The sequence below is a fragment of the Engystomops pustulosus genome, chromosome 4 (genome assembly GCF_040894005.1).
Source record: "Engystomops pustulosus chromosome 4, aEngPut4.maternal, whole genome shotgun sequence".
In the NCBI taxonomy this organism is placed as follows: domain Eukaryota; kingdom Metazoa; phylum Chordata; class Amphibia; order Anura; family Leptodactylidae; genus Engystomops; species Engystomops pustulosus.
Window position 1 is genome coordinate 227,906,514 of NC_092414.1, and position 23,246 is coordinate 227,929,759.

The 23,246-nt window shown below is 57.4% G+C and overlaps 1 protein-coding gene across 3 annotated transcripts in view; it reads left to right on the forward strand.

Moving 5' to 3' along the window:
• Positions 1-2,234: 2,234 nt before the first annotated feature.
• Positions 2,235-23,246, forward strand: part of SLC16A13 (solute carrier family 16 member 13) — a 79,427-nt gene continuing 58,415 nt past the window's right edge. The window contains exon 1 of one of the 3 annotated variants that reach the window (XM_072150124.1): positions 2,235-2,344. Coding sequence is in view for 2 of the 3 variants with exons in the window: in XM_072150125.1 (XP_072006226.1) it covers positions 23,025-23,169 (145 nt within the window). In the remaining variant the exon portion in view is untranslated. Of the gene's footprint in view, positions 2,345-22,959; positions 23,170-23,246 lie in introns of those variants that run through there. The other 2 variants (XM_072150125.1, XM_072150123.1) reach the window with 2 other exon arrangements.

Genomic DNA, 23,246 nt, shown 5'->3' on the forward strand with positions numbered 1-23,246 from the left:
ATCACCGGACACGTCTTGGACGACTGACAGAAGAGCTTGTTGAGGTCTGGAGAAAACTGCAACGAGAGGGGACGGGGCGAGAGGGTCAGCCCCCCCCGGCTGCACACAGGACGGGGCGAGAGGGTCAGCCCCCCCCGGCTGCACACAGGACGGGGCGAGTCCAGACAAGTCTACACTCACCGTGCAGGTAACAGACTTGGCCGTCCCATTCTGCTGGAACTCCAGGTGTAGTCCGTGCTGCCCGGGGTAGTCCTCAGTGGAGGGCACGGCCGAGGAGGAGACCGGGGCAAACGTGCTGCTCACCCCACCCTCCTGCAGCACCGACATGACCGGCGGGTACCCAAACTCCTACAAAGACAAAGACATGAGGACACTCCCACAGCCACCCCGGAAACACCCCCCGGGGCACTCACCAGCATGTCCTCAGCACCACCGACACCATGGATGTTATCCACCGGCAGCCTGCAAGGCAAGAGGCACAGGGTCAGCTACAGGGGGCATCCCCCCTCCCCCCACAGGGCCATACACACAGGGGGGGGGGGGCAGGCACTTACAGACTCCACAGGTCCTCAAAGGTCTCCTGGCTCAGAGGGGGCTCCATACCGCCCTCACTGGGGGGGTCCATAGGGGCAAATAACTGCAAAGGAAACAAAGAAATTAAATAGTCGGAGGGGGGGGGGAGGGAGGGCGGACACCCCCAGTGTATACAGTCGGAGGGGGGGGGGGGGGGGGGGGGAGGGAGGACACCCCCAGTGTATACAGTCGGAGGGGGGGGGGGGGAGGGGAGGACACCCCCAGTGTATACAGTCGGAGGGGGGGGGGGGGGAGGGAGGACACCCCCAGTGTATACAGTCGGAGGGGGGGGGGGAGGGAGGACACCCCCAGTGTATACAGTCGGAGGGGGGGGGGGGGGAGGGAGGACACCCCCAGTGTATACAGTCGGAGGGGGGGTGGGGGGAGGGAGGACACCCCCAGTGTATACAGTCGGAGGGGGGGGGGGGGGGGAGGGAGGACACCCCCAGTGTATACAGTCGGAGGGGGGGGGGGGGGAGGGAGGACACCCCCAGTGTATACAGTCGGAGGGGGGGGGGGGGAGGGAGGACACCCCCAGTGTATACAGTCGGAGGGGGGGGGGGGGGAGGGAGGACACCCCCAGTGTATACAGTCGGAGGGGGGGGGGGGGGAGGGAGGACACCCCCAGTGTATACAGTCGGAGGGGGGGGGGGGGGGGGAGGGAGGACACCCCCAGTGTATACAGTCGGAGGGGGGGGGGGGGGGGGAGGGAGGACACCCCCAGTGTATACAGTCGGAGGGGGGGGGGGGGGGGAGGGAGGACACCCCCAGTGTATACAGTCGGAGGGGGGGGGGGGGGAGGGAGGACACCCCCAGTGTATACAGTCGGAGGGGGGGGGGGGGGGAGGGAGGACACCCCCAGTGTATACAGTCGGAGGGGGGGAGGGAGGACACCCCCAGTGTATACAGTCGGAGGGGGGGAGGGAGGACACCCCCAGTGTATACAGTCGGAGGGGGGGAGGGAGGACACCCCCAGTGTATACAGTCGGAGGGGGGAGGGAGGACACCCCCAGTGTATACAGTCGGAGGGGGGGAGGGAGGACACCCCCAGTGTATACAGTCGGAGGGGGGGAGGGAGGACACCCCCAGTGTATACAGTCGGAGGGGGGGAGGGAGGACACCCCAGTGTATACAGTCGGAGGGGGGAGGGAGGACACCCCCAGTGTATACAGTCAGGGGGGAGGACACCCAGTGTATACAGTCAGGGGGGAGGACACCCAGTGTATACAGTCAGGGGGGAGGACACCCAGTGTATACAGTCAGGGGGGAGGACACCCAGTGTATACAGTCAGGGGGGAGGACACCCAGTGTATACAGTCAGGGGGGAGGGAGGACACTCAGTATAGACAGTCAGGGGGGAGGGAGGACACTCAGTATAGACAGTCAGGGGGGAGGACACTCCGTCTATACGGTCAGAGGAGGACACCCCATGTATAGAGTTTCGGGGTGACTCACCGGCTCTCGGTTTCTGCGCTGGGCTTCTCCGTCGTCCTCGTGTTGGGAATTCCCCAGCTCCCGGCATGCACCGCTTCCTTCCTTCTCACAACACAGAAATCAGTAACCACTTCCGGCATCTGGAACGCAAGCCGGAGTTATCACTCCCGGGTCACTGCGCTGTGCGGCATCCGATTGGCTAGCTGTCAGAATGGGCGCGTATGTGGTATGAATGGACCCGCCCTTCGGGTCTCCACGCCCACCACTATGGAGGAAAACTAATGGTCCCCATTCTGACAGCAGTGACGGAAGCCGCGCAGGATCAAACAGCAATGAGGTAATAAGAGAGACAGGTGTAATATAGAGGAGGGCTGGGGAGGAGGGGGTGTAATGTACAGGAGGAGGAGGGGGTGTAATGTACAGGAGGAGGGGGTGTAATGTACAGGAGGAGGGGGTGTAATGTACAGGAGGAGGAGGAGGGGGGTGTAATGTACAGGAGGAGGAGGGTGTAATGTACAGGAGGAGGAGGGTGTAATGTACAGGAGGAGGAGGGTGTAATGTACAGGAGGAGGAGGGGTGTAATGTACAGGAGGAGGAGGGTGTAATGTACAGGAGGAGGAGGGGGGTGTAATGTACAGGAGGAGGAGGAGGGTGTAATGTACAGGAGGAGGAGGAGGGTGTAATGTACAGGAGGAGGGGGTGTAATGTACAGGAGGAGGAGGGTGTAATGTACAGGAGGAGGAGGGGGGTGTAATGTACAGGAGGAGGAGGGTGTAATGTACAGGAGGAGGGGGGTGTAATGTACAGGAGGAGGAGGGGGTGTAATGTACAGGAGGAGGAGGGTGTAATGTACAGGAGGAGGGGGGTGTAATGTACAGGAGGAGAAGGGGGGTGTAATGTACAGGAGGAGGAGGGGGGGTGTAATGTACAGGAGGTGGAGGAGGGGGGTGTAATGTACAGGAGGTGGAGGAGGGGGGTGTAATGTACAGGAGGAGGAGGGGGGTGTAATGTACAGGAGGAGGAGGAGGAGGGTGTAATGTACAGGAGGAGGAGGAGGGGGGTGTAATGTACAGGAGGAGGAGGAGGGTGTAATGTACAGGAGGAGGAGGGGGGTGTAATGTACAGGAGGAGGAGGGTGTAATGTACAGGAGGAGGGGGGTGTAATGTACAGGAGGAGGAGGAAGGGGGTGTAATGTACAGGAGGAGGGGGGTGTAATGTACAGGAGGAGGAGGAGGGGTGTAATGTACAGGAGGAGGAGGAGGGGGGTGTAATGTACAGGAGGAGGAGGGGATGTAATGTACAGGAGGAGGAGGGGGTGTAATGTACTGGAGGAGGAGGGGGTGTAATGTACAGGAGGAGGAGGGGATGTAATATACAGGAGGAGAAGGAGGGTGTAATGTACAGGAGGAGGAGGGGGTGTAATGTACAGGAGGAGGAGGGGGTGTAATGTACAGGAGGAGGAGGAGGGCGGTGTAATGTACAGGAGGGGGGTGTAATGTACAGGAGGAGGAGGGGGTGTAATATACAGGAGGAGGAGGAGGATGTAATGTACAGGAGGAGGAGGAGGGGGGTGTAATGTACAGGAGGAGGAGGAGGGTGTAATGTACAGGAGGAGGAGGGGGGTGTAATGTACAGGAGGAGGAGGAGGGTGTAATGTACAGGAGGAGGAGGAGGGTGTAATGTACAGGAGGAGGGGGGTGTAATGTACAGGAGGAGGAGGGGGTGTAATGTACAGGAGGAGGAGGGGGTGTAATGTACAGGAGGAGGGGGTGTAATGTACAGGAGGAGGGGGTGTAATGTACAGGAGGAGGAGGAGGGGGGTGTAATGTACAGGAGGAGGAGGGTGTAATGTACAGGAGGAGGAGGGTGTAATGTACAGGAGGAGGAGGGTGTAATGTACAGGAGGAGGAGGGGTGTAATGTACAGGAGGAGGAGGGTGTAATGTACAGGAGGAGGAGGGGGGTGTAATGTACAGGAGGAGGAGGAGGGTGTAATGTACAGGAGGAGGAGGAGGGTGTAATGTACAGGAGGAGGGGGTGTAATGTACAGGAGGAGGAGGGTGTAATGTACAGGAGGAGGAGGGGGGTGTAATGTACAGGAGGAGGAGGGTGTAATGTACAGGAGGAGGGGGGTGTAATGTACAGGAGGAGGAGGGGGTGTAATGTACAGGAGGAGGAGGGTGTAATGTACAGGAGGAGGGGGGTGTAATGTACAGGAGGAGGAGGGGGGGTGTAATGTACAGGAGGAGGAGGGGGGTGTAATGTACAGGAGGAGGAGGGGGGGTGTAATGTACAGGAGGAGGAGGGGGGTGTAATGTACAGGAGGAGGAGGGTGTAATGTACAGGAGGAGGGGGGGTGTAATGTACAGGAGGAGGAGGGGGGTGTAATGTACAGGAGGAGGAGGAGGGGGTGTAATGTACAGGAGGAGGAGGAGGGGGTGTAATGTACAGGAGGAGGAGGGGTGTAATGTACAGGAGGAGGAGGGGTGTAATGTACAGGAGGAGGAGGGGTGTAATGTACAGGAGGAGGAGGAGGGTGTAATGTACAGGAGGAGGAGGAGGTGTAATGTACAGGAGGAGGGAGGTGTAATGTACAGGGGGAGGAGGAGGGTGTAATGTACAGGAGGAGGGGGTGTAATGTACAGGAGGAGGGGGTGTAATGTACAGGAGGAGGAGGAGGGTGTAATGTACAGGAGGAGGGGGTGTAATGTACAGGAGGAGGAGGGGGTGTAATGTACAGGAGGAGGAGGAGGGTGTAATGTACAGGAGGAGGAGGGGGTGTAATGTACAGGAGGAGGGGGTGTAATGTACAGGAGGAGGGGGTGTAATGTACAGGAGGAGGAGGAGGGTGTAATGTACAGGAGGAGGGGGTGTAATGTACAGGAGGAGGAGGGGGTGTAATGTACAGGAGGAGGAGGAGGGTGTAATGTACAGGAGGAGGAGGGGGTGTAATGTACAGGAGGAGGGGGTGTAATGTACAGGAGGAGGAGGAGGGGGTGTAATGTACAGGAGGAGGAGGAGGGGGGTGTAATGTACAGGAGGAGGAGGGGGTGTAATGTACAGGAGGAGGAGGAGGGTGTAATGTACAGGAGGAGGAGGGTGTAATGTACAGGAGGAGGAGGAGGGTGTAATGTACAGGAGGAGGAGGGTGTGTAATGTACAGGAGGAGGAGGGGGGGTGTAATGTACAGGAGGAGGAGGGTGTAATGTACAGGAGGAGGAGGGGGGTGTAATGTACAGGAGGAGGGGGTGTAATGTACAGGAGGAGGAGGGGGGTGTAATGTACAGGAGGAGGAGGGGGGTGTAATGTACAGGAGGAGGGGGTGTAATGTACAGGAGGAGGAGGGGGGTGTAATGTACAGGAGGAGGAGGGGGTGTAATGTACAGGAGGAGGGGGTGTAATGTACAGGAGGAGGAGGAGGGTGTAATGTACAGGAGGAGGGGGGGTGTAATATACAGGAGGAGGGGGGGTGTAATGTACAGGAGGAGGAGGGTGTAATGTACAGGAGGAGGAGGGTGTAATGTACAGGAGGAGGAGGGGGGTGTAATGTACAGGAGGAGGGGGTGTTATGTACAGGAGGAGGAGGAGGGGGTTGTAATGTACAGGAGGAGGAGGGGGGGTGCAATGTACAGGAGGAGGAGGGTGTAATGTACAGGAGGAGGAGGGGGTGTAATGTACAGGAGGAGGAGGGGGGTGTAATGTACAGGAGGAGGAGGAGGGTGTAATGTACAGGAGGAGGGGGTGTAATGTACAGGAGGAGGAGGAGGGTGTAATGTACAGGAGGAGGGGGTGTAATGTACAGGAGGAGAAGGGGGGTGTAATGTACAGGAGGAGGAGGAGGGTGTAATGTACAGGAGGAGGAGGAGGGTGTAATGTACAGGAGGAGGGGGTGTAATGTACAGGAGGAGGAGGAGGAGGGTGTAATGTACAGGAGGAGGAGGGGGGTGTAATGTACAGGAGGAGGGGGGGTGTAATGTACAGGAGGAGGAGGGTCTAATGTACAGGAGGAGGAGGAGGGGGGGTGTAATGTACAGGAGGAGGAGGGTCTAATGTACAGGAGGAGGAGGAGGGGGGGTTGTAATGTACAGGAGGAGGAGGAGGGTGTAATGTACAGGAGGAGGAGGGGGGTGTAATGTACAGGAGGAGGGGGGGTGTAATGTACAGGAGGAGGGGGGTGTAATGTACAGGAGGAGGAGGAAGGGGGTGTAATGTACAGGAGGAGGGGGTGTAATGTACAGGAGGAGGGGGTGTAATGTACAGGAGGAGGAGGTGGGTGTAATGTACAGGAGGAGGAGGGGGGTGTAATGTACAGGAGGAGGAGGGGGGGTGTAATGTACAGGAGGAGGAGGAGGGGGGTGTAATGTACAGGAGGAGGAGGGGGGTGTAATGTACAGGAGGAGGAGGAGGGGGGTGTAATGTACAGGAGGAGGAGGGGGGTGTAATGTACAGGAGGAGGAGGAGGGGGTGTAATGTACAGGAGGAGGAGGGTGTATTGTACAGGAGGAGGAGGAGGGTGTAATGTACAGGAGGAGGAGGAGGGTGTAATGTACAGGAGGAGGAGGAGGAGGGGTGTAATGTACAGGAGGAGGAGGGGGGGTGTAATGTACAGGAGGAGGAGGGGGGTGTAATGTACAGGAGGAGGAGGGGGGGTGTAATGTACAGGAGGAGGAGGGGGGTGTAATGTACAGGAGGAGGAGGGGGGTGTAATGTACAGGAGGAGAAGGGGGTGTAATGTACAGGAGGAGAAGGGGGTGTAATGTACAGGAGGAGGAGGGGGTGTAATGTACAGGAGGAGGGGGGTGTAATGTACAGGAGGAGGAGGAAGGGGGTGTAATGTACAGGAGTAGGGGGTGTAATGTACAGGAGGAGGAGGGGGGTGTAATGTACAGGAGGAGGGGGGGGGTGTAATGTACAGGAGGAGGAGGGGGGTGTAATGTACAGGAGGAGGAGGAGGGGGGTGTAATGTACAGGAGGAGGAGGGGGGTGTAATGTACAGGAGGAGGAGGGGGTGTAATGTACAGGAGGAGGAGGAGGGGGTGTTATGTACAGGAGGAGGAGGGTGTAATGTACAGGAGGAGGAGGAGGAGGGGTGTAATGTACAGGAGGAGGAGGAGGGGGGTGTAATGTACAGGAGGAGGAGGGGGTGTAATGTACAGGAGGAGGAGGGGGTGTAATGTACAGGAGGAGGAGGGGTGTAATGTACAGGAGGAGGAGGGGGGTGTAATGTACAGGAGGAGGAGGGGGTGTAATGTACAGGAGGAGGAGGGGGGTGTAATGTACAGGAGGAGGAGGGGTGTAATGTACAGGAGGAGGAGGGGTGTAATGTACAGGAGGAGGAGGGGGGTGTAATGTACAGGAGGAGGAGGGGGGGTGTAATGTACAGGAGGAGGAGGGGGGTGTAATGTACAGGAGGAGGAGGAGGGGGGTGTAATGTACAGGAGGAGGAGGGGGGTGTAATGTACAGGAGGAGGAGGGGGGTGTAATGTACAGGAGGAGGAGGAGGGGATGTAATGTACAGGAGGAGGAGGGGATGTAATGTACAGGAGGAGGAGGGGGTGTAATGTACAGGAGGAGGAGGGGGTGTAATGTACAGGAGGAGGGGGGTGTAATGTACAGGAGGAGGAGGGGGGTGTAATGTACAGGAGGAGGAGGAGGGGGTGTAATATACAGGAGGAGAAGGAGGGTGTAATGTACAGGAGGAGGAGGGGGTGTAATATACAGGAGGAGGAGCAGGAGGTGGGGTGTAATGTACAGGAGGAGGAGGGGGGTGTAATGTACAGGAGGAGGAGGGGGGTGTAATGTACAGGAGGAGGAGGGGGGTGTAATGTACAGGAGGAGAAGGGGGGTGTAATGTACAGGAGGAGGAGGAGGGTGTAATGTACAGGAGGAGGAGGGGGTGTAATGTACAGGAGGAGGAGGGGGTGTAATGTACAGGAGGAGGAGGGGTGTAATGTACAGGAGGAGGAGGAGGGTGTAATGTACAGGAGGAGGGAGGTGTAATGTACAGGAGGAGGAGGGGGTGTAATGTACAGGAGGAGGAGGGGTGTAATGTACAGGAGGAGGAGGGGGTGTAATGTACAGGAGGAGGAGGGGGTGTAATGTACAGGAGGAGGAGGGGGTGTAATGTACAGGAGGAGGAGGGGGTGTAATGTACAGGAGGAGGAGGGGGGTGTAATGTACAGGAGGAGGAGGGGGGTGTAATGTACAGGAGGAGGAGGGGGTGTAATGTACAGGAGGAGGAGGGTGTAATGTACAGGAGGAGGAGGGTGTAATGTACAGGAGGAGGAGGAGGGGGGGTTGTAATGTACAGGAGGAGGAGGGGGGTGTAATGTACAGGAGGAGGAGGAAGGGGGTGTAATGTACAGGAGGAGGGAGGTGTAATGTACAGGAGGAGGAGGGGGGTGTAATGTACAGGAGGAGGAGGAAGGGGGTGTAATGTACAGGAGGAGGGAGGTGTAATGTACAGGAGGAGGAGGAGGAGGGGTGTAATGTACAGGAGGAGGAGGGGGGTGTAATGTACAGGAGGAGGAGGAGGGGATGTAATGTACAGGAGGAGGAGGGGGTGTAATGTACAGGAGGAGGAGGGGGTGTAATAAACAGGAGGAGGAGAAGGAGGGTGTAATGTACAGGAGGAGGAGGGGGGTGTAATGTACAGGAGGAGGAGGAGGGGATGTAATATACAGGAGGAGAAGGAGGGTGTAATGTACTGGAGGAGGAGGGGGTGTAATAAACAGGAGGAGGAGAAGGAGGGTGTAATGTACAGGAGGAGGAGGGGGTGTAATGTACAGGAGGAGGAGGGGGGTGTAATGTACAGGAGGAGGAGGGGTGTAATGTACAGGAGGAGGAGGGGGGTGTAATGTACAGGTGGAGGAGGGGGTGTAATAAACAGGAGGAGGAGGAGGGGGTGTAATATACAGGAGGAGGAGCAGGAGGTGGGGTGTAATGTACAGGAGGAGGAGGGGGGTGTAATGTACAGGAGGAGGAGGGGGGTGTAATGTACAGGAGGAGGAGGGGGGTGTAATGTACAGGAGGAGGAGGGGGGTGTAATGTACAGGAGGAGGAGGGGGGTGTAATGTACAGGAGGAGGAGGAGGGGGTGTAATGTGGAGGAGTAGGGGGTGTAATGTACAGGAGGTGGAGGGGGTGTAATATACAGGAGGAGGAGGGGGGTGTAATGTACAGGAGGAGGAGGGGGTGTAATGTACAGGAGGAGGAGGGGGTGTAATGTACAGGAGGAGGAGGGGGTGTAATGTACAGGAGGAGGAGGGGGTGTAATGTACAGGAGGAGGAGGGGGTGTAATGTACAGGAGGAGGAGGGGGTGTAATGTACAGGAGGAGGAGGGGGTGTAATATACAGGAGGAGGAGGAGGGTGTAATGTACAGGAGGAGGGGGGTGTAATGTACAGGAGGAAGAGGAGGGGGGTGTAATGTACAGGAGGAGGAGGGGGTGTAATGTACAGGAGGAGGAGGAGGGGTGTAATGTACAGGAGGAGGAGGGGTGTAATGTACAGGAGGAGGGGGGTGTAATGTACAGGAGGAGGAGGGGTGTAATGTACAGGAGGAGGAGGGGTGTAATGTACAGGAGGAGGAGGGGGTGTAATGTACAGGAGGAGGAGGGGTGTAATGTACAGGAGGAGGAGGGGGTGTAATGTACAGGAGGAGGAGGAGGAGGGTGTAATGTACAGGAGGAGGAGGGGTGTAATGTACAGGAGGAGGAGGAGGAGGGTGTAATGTACAGGAGGAGGAGGGGTGTAATGTACAGGAGGAGGAGGGGTGTAATGTACAGGAGGAGGAGGGGGTGTAATGTACAGGAGGAGGAGGGGGTGTAATGTACAGGAGGAGGAGGGGGTGTAATGTACAGGAGGAGGAGGGGGTGTAATGTACAGGAGGAGGAGGGAGGTGTAATGTACAGGGGGAGGAGGAGGAGGGTGTAATGTACAGGAGGAGGAGGGGGTGTAATGTACAGGAGGAGGGGGGTGTAATGTACAGGAGGAGGAGGGGTGTAATGTACAGGAGGAGGAGGGGTGTAATGTACAGGAGGAGGAGGGGGTGTAATGTACAGGAGGAGGGGGTGTAATGTACAGGAGGAGGAGGGTGTAATGTACAGGAGGAGGAGGGGGTGTAATGTACAGGAGGAGGAGGGGTGTAATGTACAGGAGGAGGAGGGGGTGTAATGTACAGGATGAGGAGGGTGTAATGTACAGGAGGAGGAGGAGGGGGTGTAATGTACAGGAGGAGGAGGGTGTAATGTACAGGAGGAGGAGGGGGTGTAATGTACAGGATGAGGAGGGTGTAATGTACAGGAGGAGGAGGAGGGGGTGTAATGTACAGGAGGAGGGGGGTGTAATGTACAGGAGGAGGAGGGGTGTAATGTACAGGAGGAGGAGGGGGTGTAATGTACAGGAGGAGGAGGGGTGTAATGTACAGGAGGAGGGGGGTGTAATGTACAGGAGGAGGGGGGTGTAATGTACAGGAGGAGGAGGAGGGGTGTAATGTACAGGAGGAGGAGGAGGGGGTGTAATGTACAGGAGGAGGAGGGGGGTGTAATGTACAGGAGGAGGAGGGGGTGTAATGTACAGGATGAGGAGTGTGTAATGTACAGGAGGAGGAGGAGGGGGGTTGTAATGTACAGGAGGAGGGGGGTGTAATGTACAGGAGGAGGAGGAAGGGGGTGTAATGTACAGGAGGAGGGAGGTGTAATGTACAGGAGGAGGAGGAGGAGGGGTGTAATGTACAGGAGGAGGAGGGGGGTGTAATGTACAGGAGGAGGAGGAGGGGATGTAATGTACAGGAGGAGGAGGGGGTGTAATGTACAGGAGGAGGAGGGGGTGTAATATACAGGAGGAGAAGGAGGGTGTAATGTACAGGAGGAGGAGGGGGTGTAATGTACTGGAGGAGGAGGGGGTGTAATAAACAGGAGGAGGAGAAGGAGGGTGTAATGTACAGGAGGAGGAGGGGGTGTAATATACAGGAGGAGGAGCAGGAGGTGGGGTGTAATGTACAGGAGGAGGAGGGGGGTGTAATGTACAGGAGGAGGAGGGGGGTGTAATGTACAGGAGGAGAAGGGGGGTGTAATGTACAGGAGGAGGAGGAGGGTGTAATGTACAGGAGGAGGAGGAGGGGGGTGTAATGTGGAGGAGGAGGGGGTGTAATGTACAGGAGGAGGAGGGGGTGTAATGTACAGGAGGAGGAGGGGGGTGTAATGTACAGGAGGAGGAGGGGGTGTAATGTACAGGAGGAGGAGGGGGTGTAATGTACAGGAGGTGGAGGGGGTGTAATATACAGGAGGAAGAGGAGGGGGGTGTAATGTACAGGAGGAGGAGGGGGTGTAATGTACAGGAGGAGGAGGAGGGTGTAATGTACAGGAGGAGGGGGGTGTAATGTACAGGAGGAGACGGGGGTGTAATGTACAGGAGGAGGAGGGGGTGTAATGTACAGGAGGAGGAGGGGGTGTAATATACAGGAGGAGGAGGGGGGTGTAATGTACAGGAGGAGGGGGTGTAATGTACAGGAGGAGGAGGGTGTAATGTACAGGAGGAGGAGGGTGTAATGTACAGGAGGAGGAGGAGGGTGTAATGTACAGGAGGAGGGGGGTGTAATGTACAGGAGGAGACGGGGGTGTAATGTACAGGAGGAGAAGGGGGTGTAATGTACAGGAGGAGGAGGGGTGTAATGTACAGGAGGAGGAGGGTGTAATGTACAGGAGGAGAAGGGGGGTGTAATGTACAGGAGGAGGAGGAGGGTGTAATGTACAGGAGGAGGAGGAGGGTGTAATGTACAGGAGGAGAAGGGGGGTGTAATGTACAGGAGGAGGAGGGGGTGTAATATACAGGAGGAGGAGGAGGGTGTAATGTACAGGAGGAGGGGGGTGTAATGTACAGGAGGAGGAGGGGGTGTAATGTACAGGAGGAGGAGGAGGGTGTAATGTACAGGAGGAGAAGGGGGGTGTAATGTACAGGAGGAGGAGGAGGGGGTGTAATGTACAGGAGGAGGAGGAGGGGGTGTAATGTACAGGAGGAGAAGGGGGTGTAATGTACAGGAGGAGGAGGGGGGTGTAATGTACAGGAGGAGGAGGAGGGGGGTGTAATGTACAGGAGGAGGAGGGGGGTGTAATGTACAGGAGGAGGAGGGGGGTGTAATGTACAGGAGGAGGAGGAGGGGGGGTGTAATGTACAGGAGGAGGAGGAGGGGGGGTGTAATGTACAGGAGGAGGAGGAGGGGGGTGTAATGTACAGGAGGAGGAGGAGGGAGGGTGTAATGTACAGGAGGAGGGGGAGGGGGGTGTAATGTACAGGAGGAGGGGGAGGGGGGTGTAATGTACAGGAGGAGGGGGAGGGGGTGTAATGTACAGGAGGAGGTAGGGGGTGTAATGTACAGGAGGAGGAGGGGGGTGTAATGTACAGGAGGAGACGTGACGGAATACATGTGACCCCTGAGGACGGTGGAGGAGTGACGCAGTCACGCCTACTCTGCTCATCCCCTCCCCGGTGTCTTATCCATGGGATCTCGGGACATTCTAGCCGCCTACTGTCTGCTCATCCCCTCCCCGGTGTCTTACCCATGGAATCTCGGGACAGTCTAGCCGCCTACTGTCCTTTCATCCCCTCCCCGGTGTCTTATCCATGGAATCTCGGGACATTCTAACCGCCTACTGTCCAATCATCCCCTCCCCGTTGTCCTACCCATGGAATCTCGGGACATTCTAGCCGCCTACTGTCCGCTCATCCCCTCCCCAGTGTCCTACCCATGGAATCTGTGGACATTCTAGCCGCCTACTGTCCGCTCATCCCCTCCCCGGTGTCTTACCCATGGAATCTCGGGACAGTCTAGTCGCCTACTGTCCGCTCATCCCCTCCGCGGTGTCTTACCCATGGAATCTCGGGACATTCTAGCCGCCTACTGTCCGCTTATCCCCTCCACGTTGTCCTACCCATGGAATCTTGGGACATTCTAGCCGCCTACTGTCCGCACATCCCCTCACCGGTGTCTTACCCATGGAATCTCGGGACATTCTAGCCGCCTACTGTCCGCTCATCCCCTCCCCGGTGTCCTACCCATGGAATCTCGGAACATTCGAGCCGCCTACTGTCCGCTCATCCCCTCCCCGGTGTCTTACCCATGGGATCTCGGGACATTCTAGCCGCCTACTGTCCGCTCATCCCCTCACCGGTGTCTTACCCATGGAATCTCGGGACAGTCTAGTCTAGCCGCCTACTGTCTGCTCATCCCCTCCCCGGTGTCCTACCCATGGAATCTCGGGACATTCTAGCCGCCTACTGTCCGCTCATCCCCTCCCCGGTGTCCTACCCATGGAATCTCGGGACATTCGAGCCGCCTACTGTCCGCTAATCCCCTCCCCGGTGTCTTACCCATGGGATCTCGGGACATTCTAGCCGCCTACTGTCCGCTCATCCCCTCCCCGATGTCTTATCCATGGGATCTCGGGACATGGCATTCTAGCCGCCTACTGTTCGCTCATCCCCTCCCCGGTCTTACCCATGGAATTTTGGGACATTCTTGCCGCCTACTGTCCTCTCATCCCTTTCCCGGTGTTTTACCCATGGAATCTCGGGACATAGTATTCTAGCCGCCTACTGTCCGCTCATCCCCTCCGCGGTGTCTTACCCATGGAATCCCGGGACATTCTAGCCGCCTACTGTCTGCTCATCCCCTCCCCGGTGTCTTACCCATGGAATCTCTGGACATTCTAGCCGCCTACTGTCCGCTCATCCCCTCCCCGGTGTCTTACCCATGGAATCTCGGGACAGTCTAGTCTAGCCGCCTACTGTCTGCTCATCCCCTCCCCGTTGTCCTACCCATGGAATCTCGGGACATTCTAGCCGCCTACTGTCCGCTCATCCCCTCCCTGGTGTCTTACCCATGGAATCTGTGGACATTCTAGCCGCCTACTGTCCGCTCATCCCCTCCCCGGTGTCTTACCCATGGAATCTCGGGACAGTCTAGCCGCCTTCTGTCCGCTCATCCCCTCCGCGGTGTCTTACCCATGGAATCTCGGGACATTCTAGCCGCCTACTGTCCGCTCATCCCCTCCCTGTGTCCTACCCATGGATTCTCGGGACAGTCTAGCCGCCTACTGTCCTTTCATCCCCTCCAGGGTGCCTTACCCATGGAATCTCGGGACATTCTAGCCGCCTACTGTCCATTTATCCCCTCCCCGGTGTCCTACCCATGGAATCTCGGGACATTCTAGCCGCCTACTGTCCATTTATCCCCTCCCCGGTGTCCTACCCATAGAATCTCGGGACATTCTAGCCGCCTACTGTCCGCTCATCCCCTCCCCATTGTCCTACCCATGGAATCTCGGGACATGGCATTCTTGCCGCCTACTGTCCGCTCATCCCCTCCCTGGTGTCCTGCCCATGGAATCTCGGGACATTCTAGCCGCCTACTGTCTGCTCATCCACTCCCCGGTGTCTTATCCATGGGATCTCGGGACATTCTAGCCGCCTACTGTCCGCTCATCCCCTCCCCGGTGTCTTATCCATGGAATCTCGGGACATTCCAGCCCCTACTGTCCGCTCATGCCCTCCCCGGTGCCTTACCCATGGAATCTCGGGACATTCTAGCCGCCTACTGTCCGCTCATCCCCTCCCTGGTGTCTTACCCATGGAATCTCGGGACAGTCTAGCCGCCTACTGTCCGCTCATCCCCTCCCCATTGTCCTACCCATGGAATCTCGGGACATGGCATTCTAGCTGCCTACTGTCCGCTCATCCCCTCCCCTTTGTCCTACCCATGGAATCTCGGGACATGGCATTCTTGCCGCCTACTGTCCGCTCATCCCCTCCCTGGTGTCCTGCCCATGGAATCTCGGGACATTCTAGCCGCCTACTGTCTGCTCATCCACTCCCCGGTGTCTTATCCATGGGATCTCGGGACATTCTAGCCGCCTACTGTCCGCTCATCCCCTCCCCGGTGTCTTATCCATGGAATCTCGGGACATTCCAGCCCCTACTGTCCGCTCATGCCCTCCCCGGTGCCTTACCCATGGAATCTCGGGACATTCTAGCCGCCTACTGTCCGCTCATCCCCTCCCTGGTGTCTTACCCATGGAATCTCGGGACAGTCTAGCCGCCTACTGTCCGCTCATCCCCTCCCTGGTTTTACCAATGGAATCTCGGGACATTCTAGCCGCCTACTGTCCGCTCATCCCCTCCCCGGTGTCTTACCCATGGAATCTCGGGACAGTCTAGCCGCCTACTGTCCTTTCATCCCCTCCACGGTGTCTTACCCATGGAATCTCGGGACATTCTAGCCGCCTACTGTCCGCTCATCCCCTCCCTGGTGTCTTACCCATGGAATCTCTGGACAGTCTAGCCGACTACTGTCCGCTCATCCCCTCACTGGTGTCCTACCCATGGAATCTCGGGACATTCCAGCCCCTACTGTCCGCTCATGCCCTCCCCGGTGCCTTACCCATGGAATCTCGGGACATTCTAGCCGCCTACTGTCCACTCATCCCCTCCCCGTTGTCCTACCCATGGAATCTCGGGACATGGCATTCTTGCCGCCTACTGTCCGCTCATCCCCTCCCCGGTGTCCTGCCCATGGAATCTCTGGACATTCTAGCCTCGTACTGTCCGCTCATCCCCTCCCCGGTGTCCTACCCATGGAATCTCGGGACATTCTAGCCGCCTACTGTCCGCTCATCCCCTCCCCGTTGTCCTACCCATTGAATCTCGGGACATGGCGTTCTAGCCGCCTTCTGTCCAATCATCCCCTCCCCGTTGTCCTACCCATGGAATCTCGGGACATTCTAGCCGCCTACTGTCTGCTCATCCCCTCCCTGGTGTCCTACCCATGGAATCTCGGGACATTCTAGCCGCCTACTGTCCACTCATCCCCTCCCCGTTGTCCTACCCATGGAATCTCGGGACATGGCATTCTTGCCGCCTACTGTCCGCTCATCCCCTCCCCGGTGTCCTGCCCATGGAATCTCGGGACATTCTAGCCTCGTACTGTCCGCTCATCCCCTCCCCGGTGTCCTACCCATGGAATCTCGGGACATTCTAGCCGCCTACTGTCCGCTCATCCCCTCCCCGTTGTCCTACCCATTGAATCTCGGGACATGGCGTTCTAGCCGCCTTCTGTCCAATCATCCCCTCCCCGTTGTCCTACCCATGGAATCTCGGGACATTCTAGCCGCCTACTGTCCGCTCATCCCCTCCCCGGTGTCTTACCCATGGAATCTCGGGACATTCCAGCCGCCTACTGTCCGCTCATCCCCTCCCCGGTGTCTTACCCATGGGATCTCGGGACATTCTATCCTCCTACTGTCCGCTCATCCCCTCCCCGATGTCTTATCCATGGGATCTCGTGACTTTCTTGCCGCCTACTGTCCGCTCATCCCCTCCACCCCCCCGGTGTCCTGCCCATGGAATCTCGGGACATTCTAGCCGCCTACTGTCTGCTCATCCCCTCCCTGGTGTCTTACCCATGGAATCTCGGGACAGTCTAGCCGCCTACTGTCCGATCACCCCCTCCCTGGTGTCTTACCCATGGAATCTTGGGACATTCTAGCCGCCTACTGTCTGCTCATCCCCTCCCTGGTGTCTTACCCATGGAATCTCGGGACAGTCTAGCCGCCTACTGTCCGCTCATCCCCTCCCCGGTGTCCTACCCATGGAATCTCGGGACATTCTAGCCGCCTACTGTCCACTCATCCCCTCCCCGGTGTCCTACCCATGGAATCTCGGGACATTCTAACTGCCTACTGTCCGCTCATTCCCTCCCCGGTGTCCTACCCATGGAATCTCGGGACATTCTAGCCGCCTACTGTCTGTTCATGCCCTCCCCGGTGTCTTACCAATGGAATCTCGGGACAGTCTAGCCGCCTACTGTCCGCTCATCCCCTCCCCGGTGTCTTACCCATGGAATCTCAGGACATTCTAGCCGCCTACTGTCCGCTCATCCCCTCCCTGGTCTTACCAATGGAATCTCGGGACAGTCCAGCCGCCTACTGGCCGCTCATCCCCTCCCTGGTGTCTTACCCATGGAATCTCGGGACAGTCTAGCCGCCTACTGTCCGCTCATCCCCTCCCTGGTGTCTTACCCATGGAATCTCGGGACAGTCTAGCCGCCTTCTGTCCGCTCATCCCCTCCCTGGTGTCCTACCCATGGAATCTCGGGACATTCTAGCTGCCTACTGTCCGCTCATTCCCTCCCCGGTGCCCTACCCATGGAATCTCGGGACATTCTAGCCGCCTTCTGTCCACTCATCCCCTCCCCGGTCTTACCCATGGAATTTTGGGACATTCTAGCCGCCTACTGTCCGCTCATCCCCTCCCTGGTGTCCTACCCATGGAATCTCGGGACATTCTAGCTGCCTACTGTCTGCTCATCCCCTCCCCGGTGTCTTACCCATGGAATCTCGGGACATGGTATTCTAGCCGCCTACTGTCCACTCATCCCCTCCCCGGTCTTACCCATGGAATTTTGGGACATTCTAGCCGCCTACTGTCCGCTCATCCCCTCCCTGGTGTCCTACCCATGAAATCTCGGGACATTCCAGCCGCCTACTGTTAGCTCATCCACTCCCTGGTGATCTACCCATCGAATCTCGGGACATTCTAGCCGACTACTGTCCGCTCATCCCCTCCCTGGTGTCTTACCCATGGAATCTTGGGACATTCTAGCCGCCTACTGTCCACTCATCCCCTCCCCGGTGTCCTACCCATGGAATCTCGGGACATTCTAGCCGCCTACTGTCTGCTCATGCCCTCCCCGGTGTCTTACCAATGGAATCTCGGGACAGTCTAGCCGCCTACTGTCCGCTCATTCCCTCCCCGGTGTCCTATCCATGGAATCTTGGGACATTCTAGCTGCCTACTGTCCGCTCATCCCCTCCCTGGTGTCCTACCCATGGAATCTCGGGACATTCTAGCCGCCTACTGTCCGCTCATTCCCTCCCCGGTGTCCTACCCATGGAATCTCGGGACATTCTAGCCGCCTTCTGTCCACTCATCCCCTCCCCGGTCTTACCCATGGAATTTTGGGACATTCTAGCCGCCTACTGTCCGCTCATCCCCTCCCTGGTGTCCTACCCATGAAATCTCGGGACATTCCAGCCGCCTACTGTTAGCTCATCCCCTCCCTGGTGATCTACCCATCGAATCTCGGGACATTCTAGCCGACTACTGTCCGCTCATCCCCTCCCTGGTGTCTTACCCATGGAATCTTGGGACATTCTAGCCGCCTACTGTGCACTCATCCCCTCCCCGGTGTCCTACCCATGGAATCTCGGGACATTCTAACCGCCTACTGTCCGCTCATTCCCTCCCCGGTGCCCTACCCATGGAATCTCGGGACATTCTAGCCGCCTTCTGTCCACTCATCCCCTCCCCGGTCTTACCCATGGAATTTTGGGACATTCTAGCCGCCTACTGTCCGCTCATCCCCTCCCTGGTGTCCTACCCATGGAATCTCGGGACATTCTAGCTGCCTACTGTCTGCTCATCCCCTCCCCGGTGTCTTACCCATGGAATCTCGGGACATGGTATTCTAGCCGCCTACTGTCCACTCATCCCCTCCCCGGTCTTACCCATGGAATTTTGGGACATTCTAGCCGCCTACTGTCCGCTCATCCCCTCCCTGGTGTCCTACCCATGAAATCTCGGGACATTCCAGCCGCCTACTGTTAGCTCATCCACTCCCTGGTGATCTACCCATCGAATCTCGGGACATTCTAGCCGACTACTGTCCGCTCATCCCCTCCCTGGTGTCTTACCCATGGAATCTTGGGACATTCTAGCCGCCTACTGTCCGCTCATTCCCTCCCCGGTGTCCTACCCATGGAATCTCGGGACATTCTAGCCGCCTACTGTCTGCTCATGCCCTCCCCGGTGTCTTACCAATGGAATCTCGGGACAGTCTAGCCGCCTACTGTCCGCTCATTCCCTCCCCGGTGTCCTATCCATGGAATCTTGGGACATTCTAGCTGCCTACTGTCCGCTCATCCCCTCCCTGGTGTCCTACCCATGGAATCTCGGGACATTCTAGCCGCCTACTGTCCGCTCATTCCCTCCCCGGTGTCCTACCCATGGAATCTCGGGACATTCTAGCCGCCTTCTGTCCACTCATCCCCTCCCCGGTCTTACCCATGGAATTTTGGGACATTCTAGCCGCCTACTGTCCGCTCATCCCCTCCCTGGTGTCCTACCCATGAAATCTCGGGACATTCCAGCCGCCTACTGTTAGCTCATCCACTCCCTGGTGATCTACCCATCGAATCTCGGGACATTCTAGCCGACTACTGTCCGCTCATCCCCTCCCTGGTGTCTTACCCATGGAATCTTGGGACATTCTAGCCGCCTACTGTGCACTCATCCCCTCCCCGGTGTCCTACCCATGGAATCTCGGGACATTCTAACCGCCTACTGTCCGCTCATTCCCTCCCCGGTGTCCTACCCATGGAATCTCGGGACATTCTAGCCGCCTACTGTCTGCTCATGCCCTCCCCGGTGTCTTACCAATGGAATCTCGGGACAGTCTAGCCGCCTACTGTCCGCTCATCCCCTCCCCGGTGTCTTGCCCATGGAATCTCAGGACATTCTAGCCGCCTACTGTCCGCTCATCCCCTCCCTGGTCTTACCAATGGAATCTCGGGACAGTCCAGCCGCCTACTGGCCGCTCATCCCCTCCCTGGTGTCTTACCCATGGAATCTCGGGACAGTCTAGCCGCCTACTGTCCGCTCATCCCCTCCCTGGTGTCTTACCCATGGAATCTCGGGACAGTCTAGCCGCCTTCTGTCCGCTCATCCCCTCCCCGGTGTCCTACCCATGGAATCTCGGGACATTCTAGCCGCCTTCTGTCCACTCATCCCCTCCCCGGTCTTACCCATGGAATTTTGGGACATTCTAGCCGCCTACTGTCCGCTCATCCCCTCCCTGGTGTCCTACCCATGAAATCTCGGGACATTCCAGCCGCCTACTGTTAGCTCATTTACTCCCTGGTGATCTACCCATCGAATCTCGGGACATTCTAGCCGCCTACTGTCCGCTCATCCCCTCCCCGGTGTCTTACCCATGGAATCTTGGGACATTCTAGCCGCCTACTGTCCGCTCATCCCCTCCCCGGTGTCTTACCCATGGAATCTCGGGACATTCTAGCCGCCTACTGTCCGCTCATGCACTCCCCGGTGTCCTACCCATGGAATCTCGGGACATGGTATTCTAGCCGCCTACTGTCCACTCATCCCCTCCCTGGTGTCCTACCCATGGAATCTCGGGACATTCTAGCCGCCTACTGTCTGCTCATCCCCTCCCCGGTGTCCTACCCATGGAATCTCGGGACAGTCTAGCCGCCTACTGTCCGATCACCCCCTCCCTGGTGTCTTACCCATGGAATCTTGGGACATTCTAGCCGCCTACTGTCTGCTCATCCCCTCCCTGGTGTCTTACCCATGGAATCTCGGGACAGTCTAGCCGCCTACTGTCCGCTCATCCCCTCCCCGGTGTCCTACCCATGGAATCTCGGGACATTCTAGCCGCCTACTGTCCACTCATCCCCTCCCCGGTGTCCTACCCATGGAATCTCGGGACATTCTAACCGCCTACTGTCCGCTCATTCCCTCCCCGGTGTCCTACCCATGGAATCTCGGGACATTCTAGCCGCCTACTGTCTGCTCATGCCCTCCCCGGTGTCTTACCAATGGAATCTCGGGACAGTCTAGCCGCCTACTGTCCGCTCATCCCCTCCCCGGTGTCTTGCCCATGGAATCTCAGGACATTCTAGCCGCCTACTGTCCGCTCATCCCCTCCCTGGTCTTACCAATGGAATTTCGGGACAGTCCAGCCGCCTACTGGCCGCTCATCCCCTCCCTGGTGTCTTACCCATGGAATCTCGGGACAGTCTAGCCGCCTACTGTCCGCTCATCCCCTCCCTGGTGTCTTATCCATGGAATCTCGGGACAGTCTAGCCGCCTTCTGTCCGCTCATCCCCTCCCCGGTGTCCTACCCATGGAATCTCGGGACAGTCTAGCCGCCTACTGTCCGATCACCCCCTCCCTGGTGTCTTACCCATGGAATCTTGGGACATTCTAGCCGCCTACTGTCTGCTCATCCCCTCCCTGGTGTCTTACCCATGGAATCTCGGGACAGTCTAGCCGCCTACTGTCCGCTCATCCCCTCCCAGGTGTCCTACCCATGGAATCTCGGGACATTCTAGCCGCCTACTGTCCACTCATCCCCTCCCCGGTGTCCTACCCATGGAATCTCGGGACATTCTAACCGCCTACTGTCCGCTCATTCCCTCCCCGGTGTCCTACCCATGGAATCTCGGGACATTCTAGCCGCCTACTGTCTGCTCATGCCCTCCCCGGTGTCTTACCAATGGAATCTCGGGACAGTCTAGCCGCCTACTGTCCGCTCATCCCCTCCCCGGTGTCTTGCCCATGGAATCTCAGGACATTCTAGCCGCCTACTGTCCGCTCATCCCCTCCCTGGTCTTACCAATGGAATCTCGGGACAGTCCAGCCGCCTACTGGCCGCTCATCCCCTCCCTGGTGTCTTACCCATGGAATCTCGGGACAGTCTAGCCGCCTACTGTCCGCTCATCCCCTCCCTGGTGTCTTACCCATGGAATCTCGGGACAGTCTAGCCGCCTTCTGTCCGCTCATCCCCTCCCCGGTGTCCTACCCATGGAATCTCGGGACATTCTAGCCGCCTTCTGTCCACTCATCCCCTCCCCGGTCTTACCCATGGAATTTTGGGACATTCTAGCCGCCTACTTTCCGCTCATCCCCTCCCTGGTGTCCTACCCATGAAATCTCGGGACATTCCAGCCACCTACTGTTAGCTCATTTACTCCCTGGTGATCTACCCATCGAATCTCGGGACATTCTAGCCGCCTACTGTCCGCTCATCCCCTCCCCGGTGTCTTACCCATGGAATCTTGGGACATTCTAGCCGCCTACTGTCCGCTCATCCCCTCCCCGGTGTCTTACCTATGGAATCTCGGGACATTCTAGCCGCCTACTGTCCGCTCATGCACTCCCCGGTGTCCTACCCATGGAATCTCGGGACATGGTATTCTAGCCGCCTACTGTCCACTCATCCCCTCCCTGGTGTCCTACCCATGGAATCTCGGGACATTCTAGCCGCCTACTGTCCGCTCATCCCCTCCCTGGTGTCTTACCCATGGAATCTTGGGACATTCCAGCCGCCTACTGTCCGCTCATCCCCTCCCCGGTGTCTTACCCATGGAATCTCGGGACATTCTAGCCGCCTACTGTCCACTCATCCCCTCCCTGGTGTCCTACCCATGGAATCTCGGGACATTCTAGCTGCCTACTGTCTGCTCATCCCCTCCCTGGTGTCTTACCCATGGAATCTCGGGACATGGTATTCTAGCCGCCTACTGTCCACTCATCCCCTCCCTGGTGTCCTACCCATGGAATCTCGGGACATTCTAGCCGCCTACTGTCCGCTCATCCACTCCCCGGTGTCCTACCCATGGAATCTCGGGACATTCTAGCCGCCTACTGTCTGCTCATCCCCTCCCCGGTGTCCTACCCATGGAATCTCGGGACATTCTAGCCGCCTACTGTCCTCTCATCCCCTCCCCGGTGTCCTACCCATGGAATCTCGGGACATTCCAGCCGCCTACTGTCCGCTCATCCCCTCCCCGGTGTCTTACCCATGGAATCTCGGGACATTCTAGCCGCCTACTGTCCGCTCATCCCCTCCCCGGTGTCATACCCATGGAATCTCGGGACATTTTAGCCGCCTACTGTCCGCTCATCCCCTCCCCGGTGTCCTGCCTTTGACCACTGGTTAAAGACTTGTGAAGGGTTAAAGTTTGATTTGTTGAATGATTGTGGTAAATAATTGGCGCATTGTATTATTGTCTCCTCTGGACTGCGGCCCCTGATATGTAATTATTAACTGTTTGAGCGTCGCCAGTCCTCTCGTCTATGGTTGTGCGTTTCCCCTCTGTTCTTTTCCTTCTTTTGACATGAGATGTAAGAAGTTGCTGAATCACCAGGAATCTGCTTTATTATGTTCACATCGGGTCAAAGATTGACCTATAGCTCATGGAGGAATTTACTCAACTCCAGGTTCAACCATTTACCTGCAGACACGGATCATGACTGCCGTCTTCTCTCTTGTTGTTCAGTCCTTATCCTCCAGAGCGCTGAGCACAGTAAGTAGATGAGTCCTGGTAGGTGACCGGGTGCAGTAGTGGGGGACGAGGAATGAAGGCATGTGATGAGTTCACCT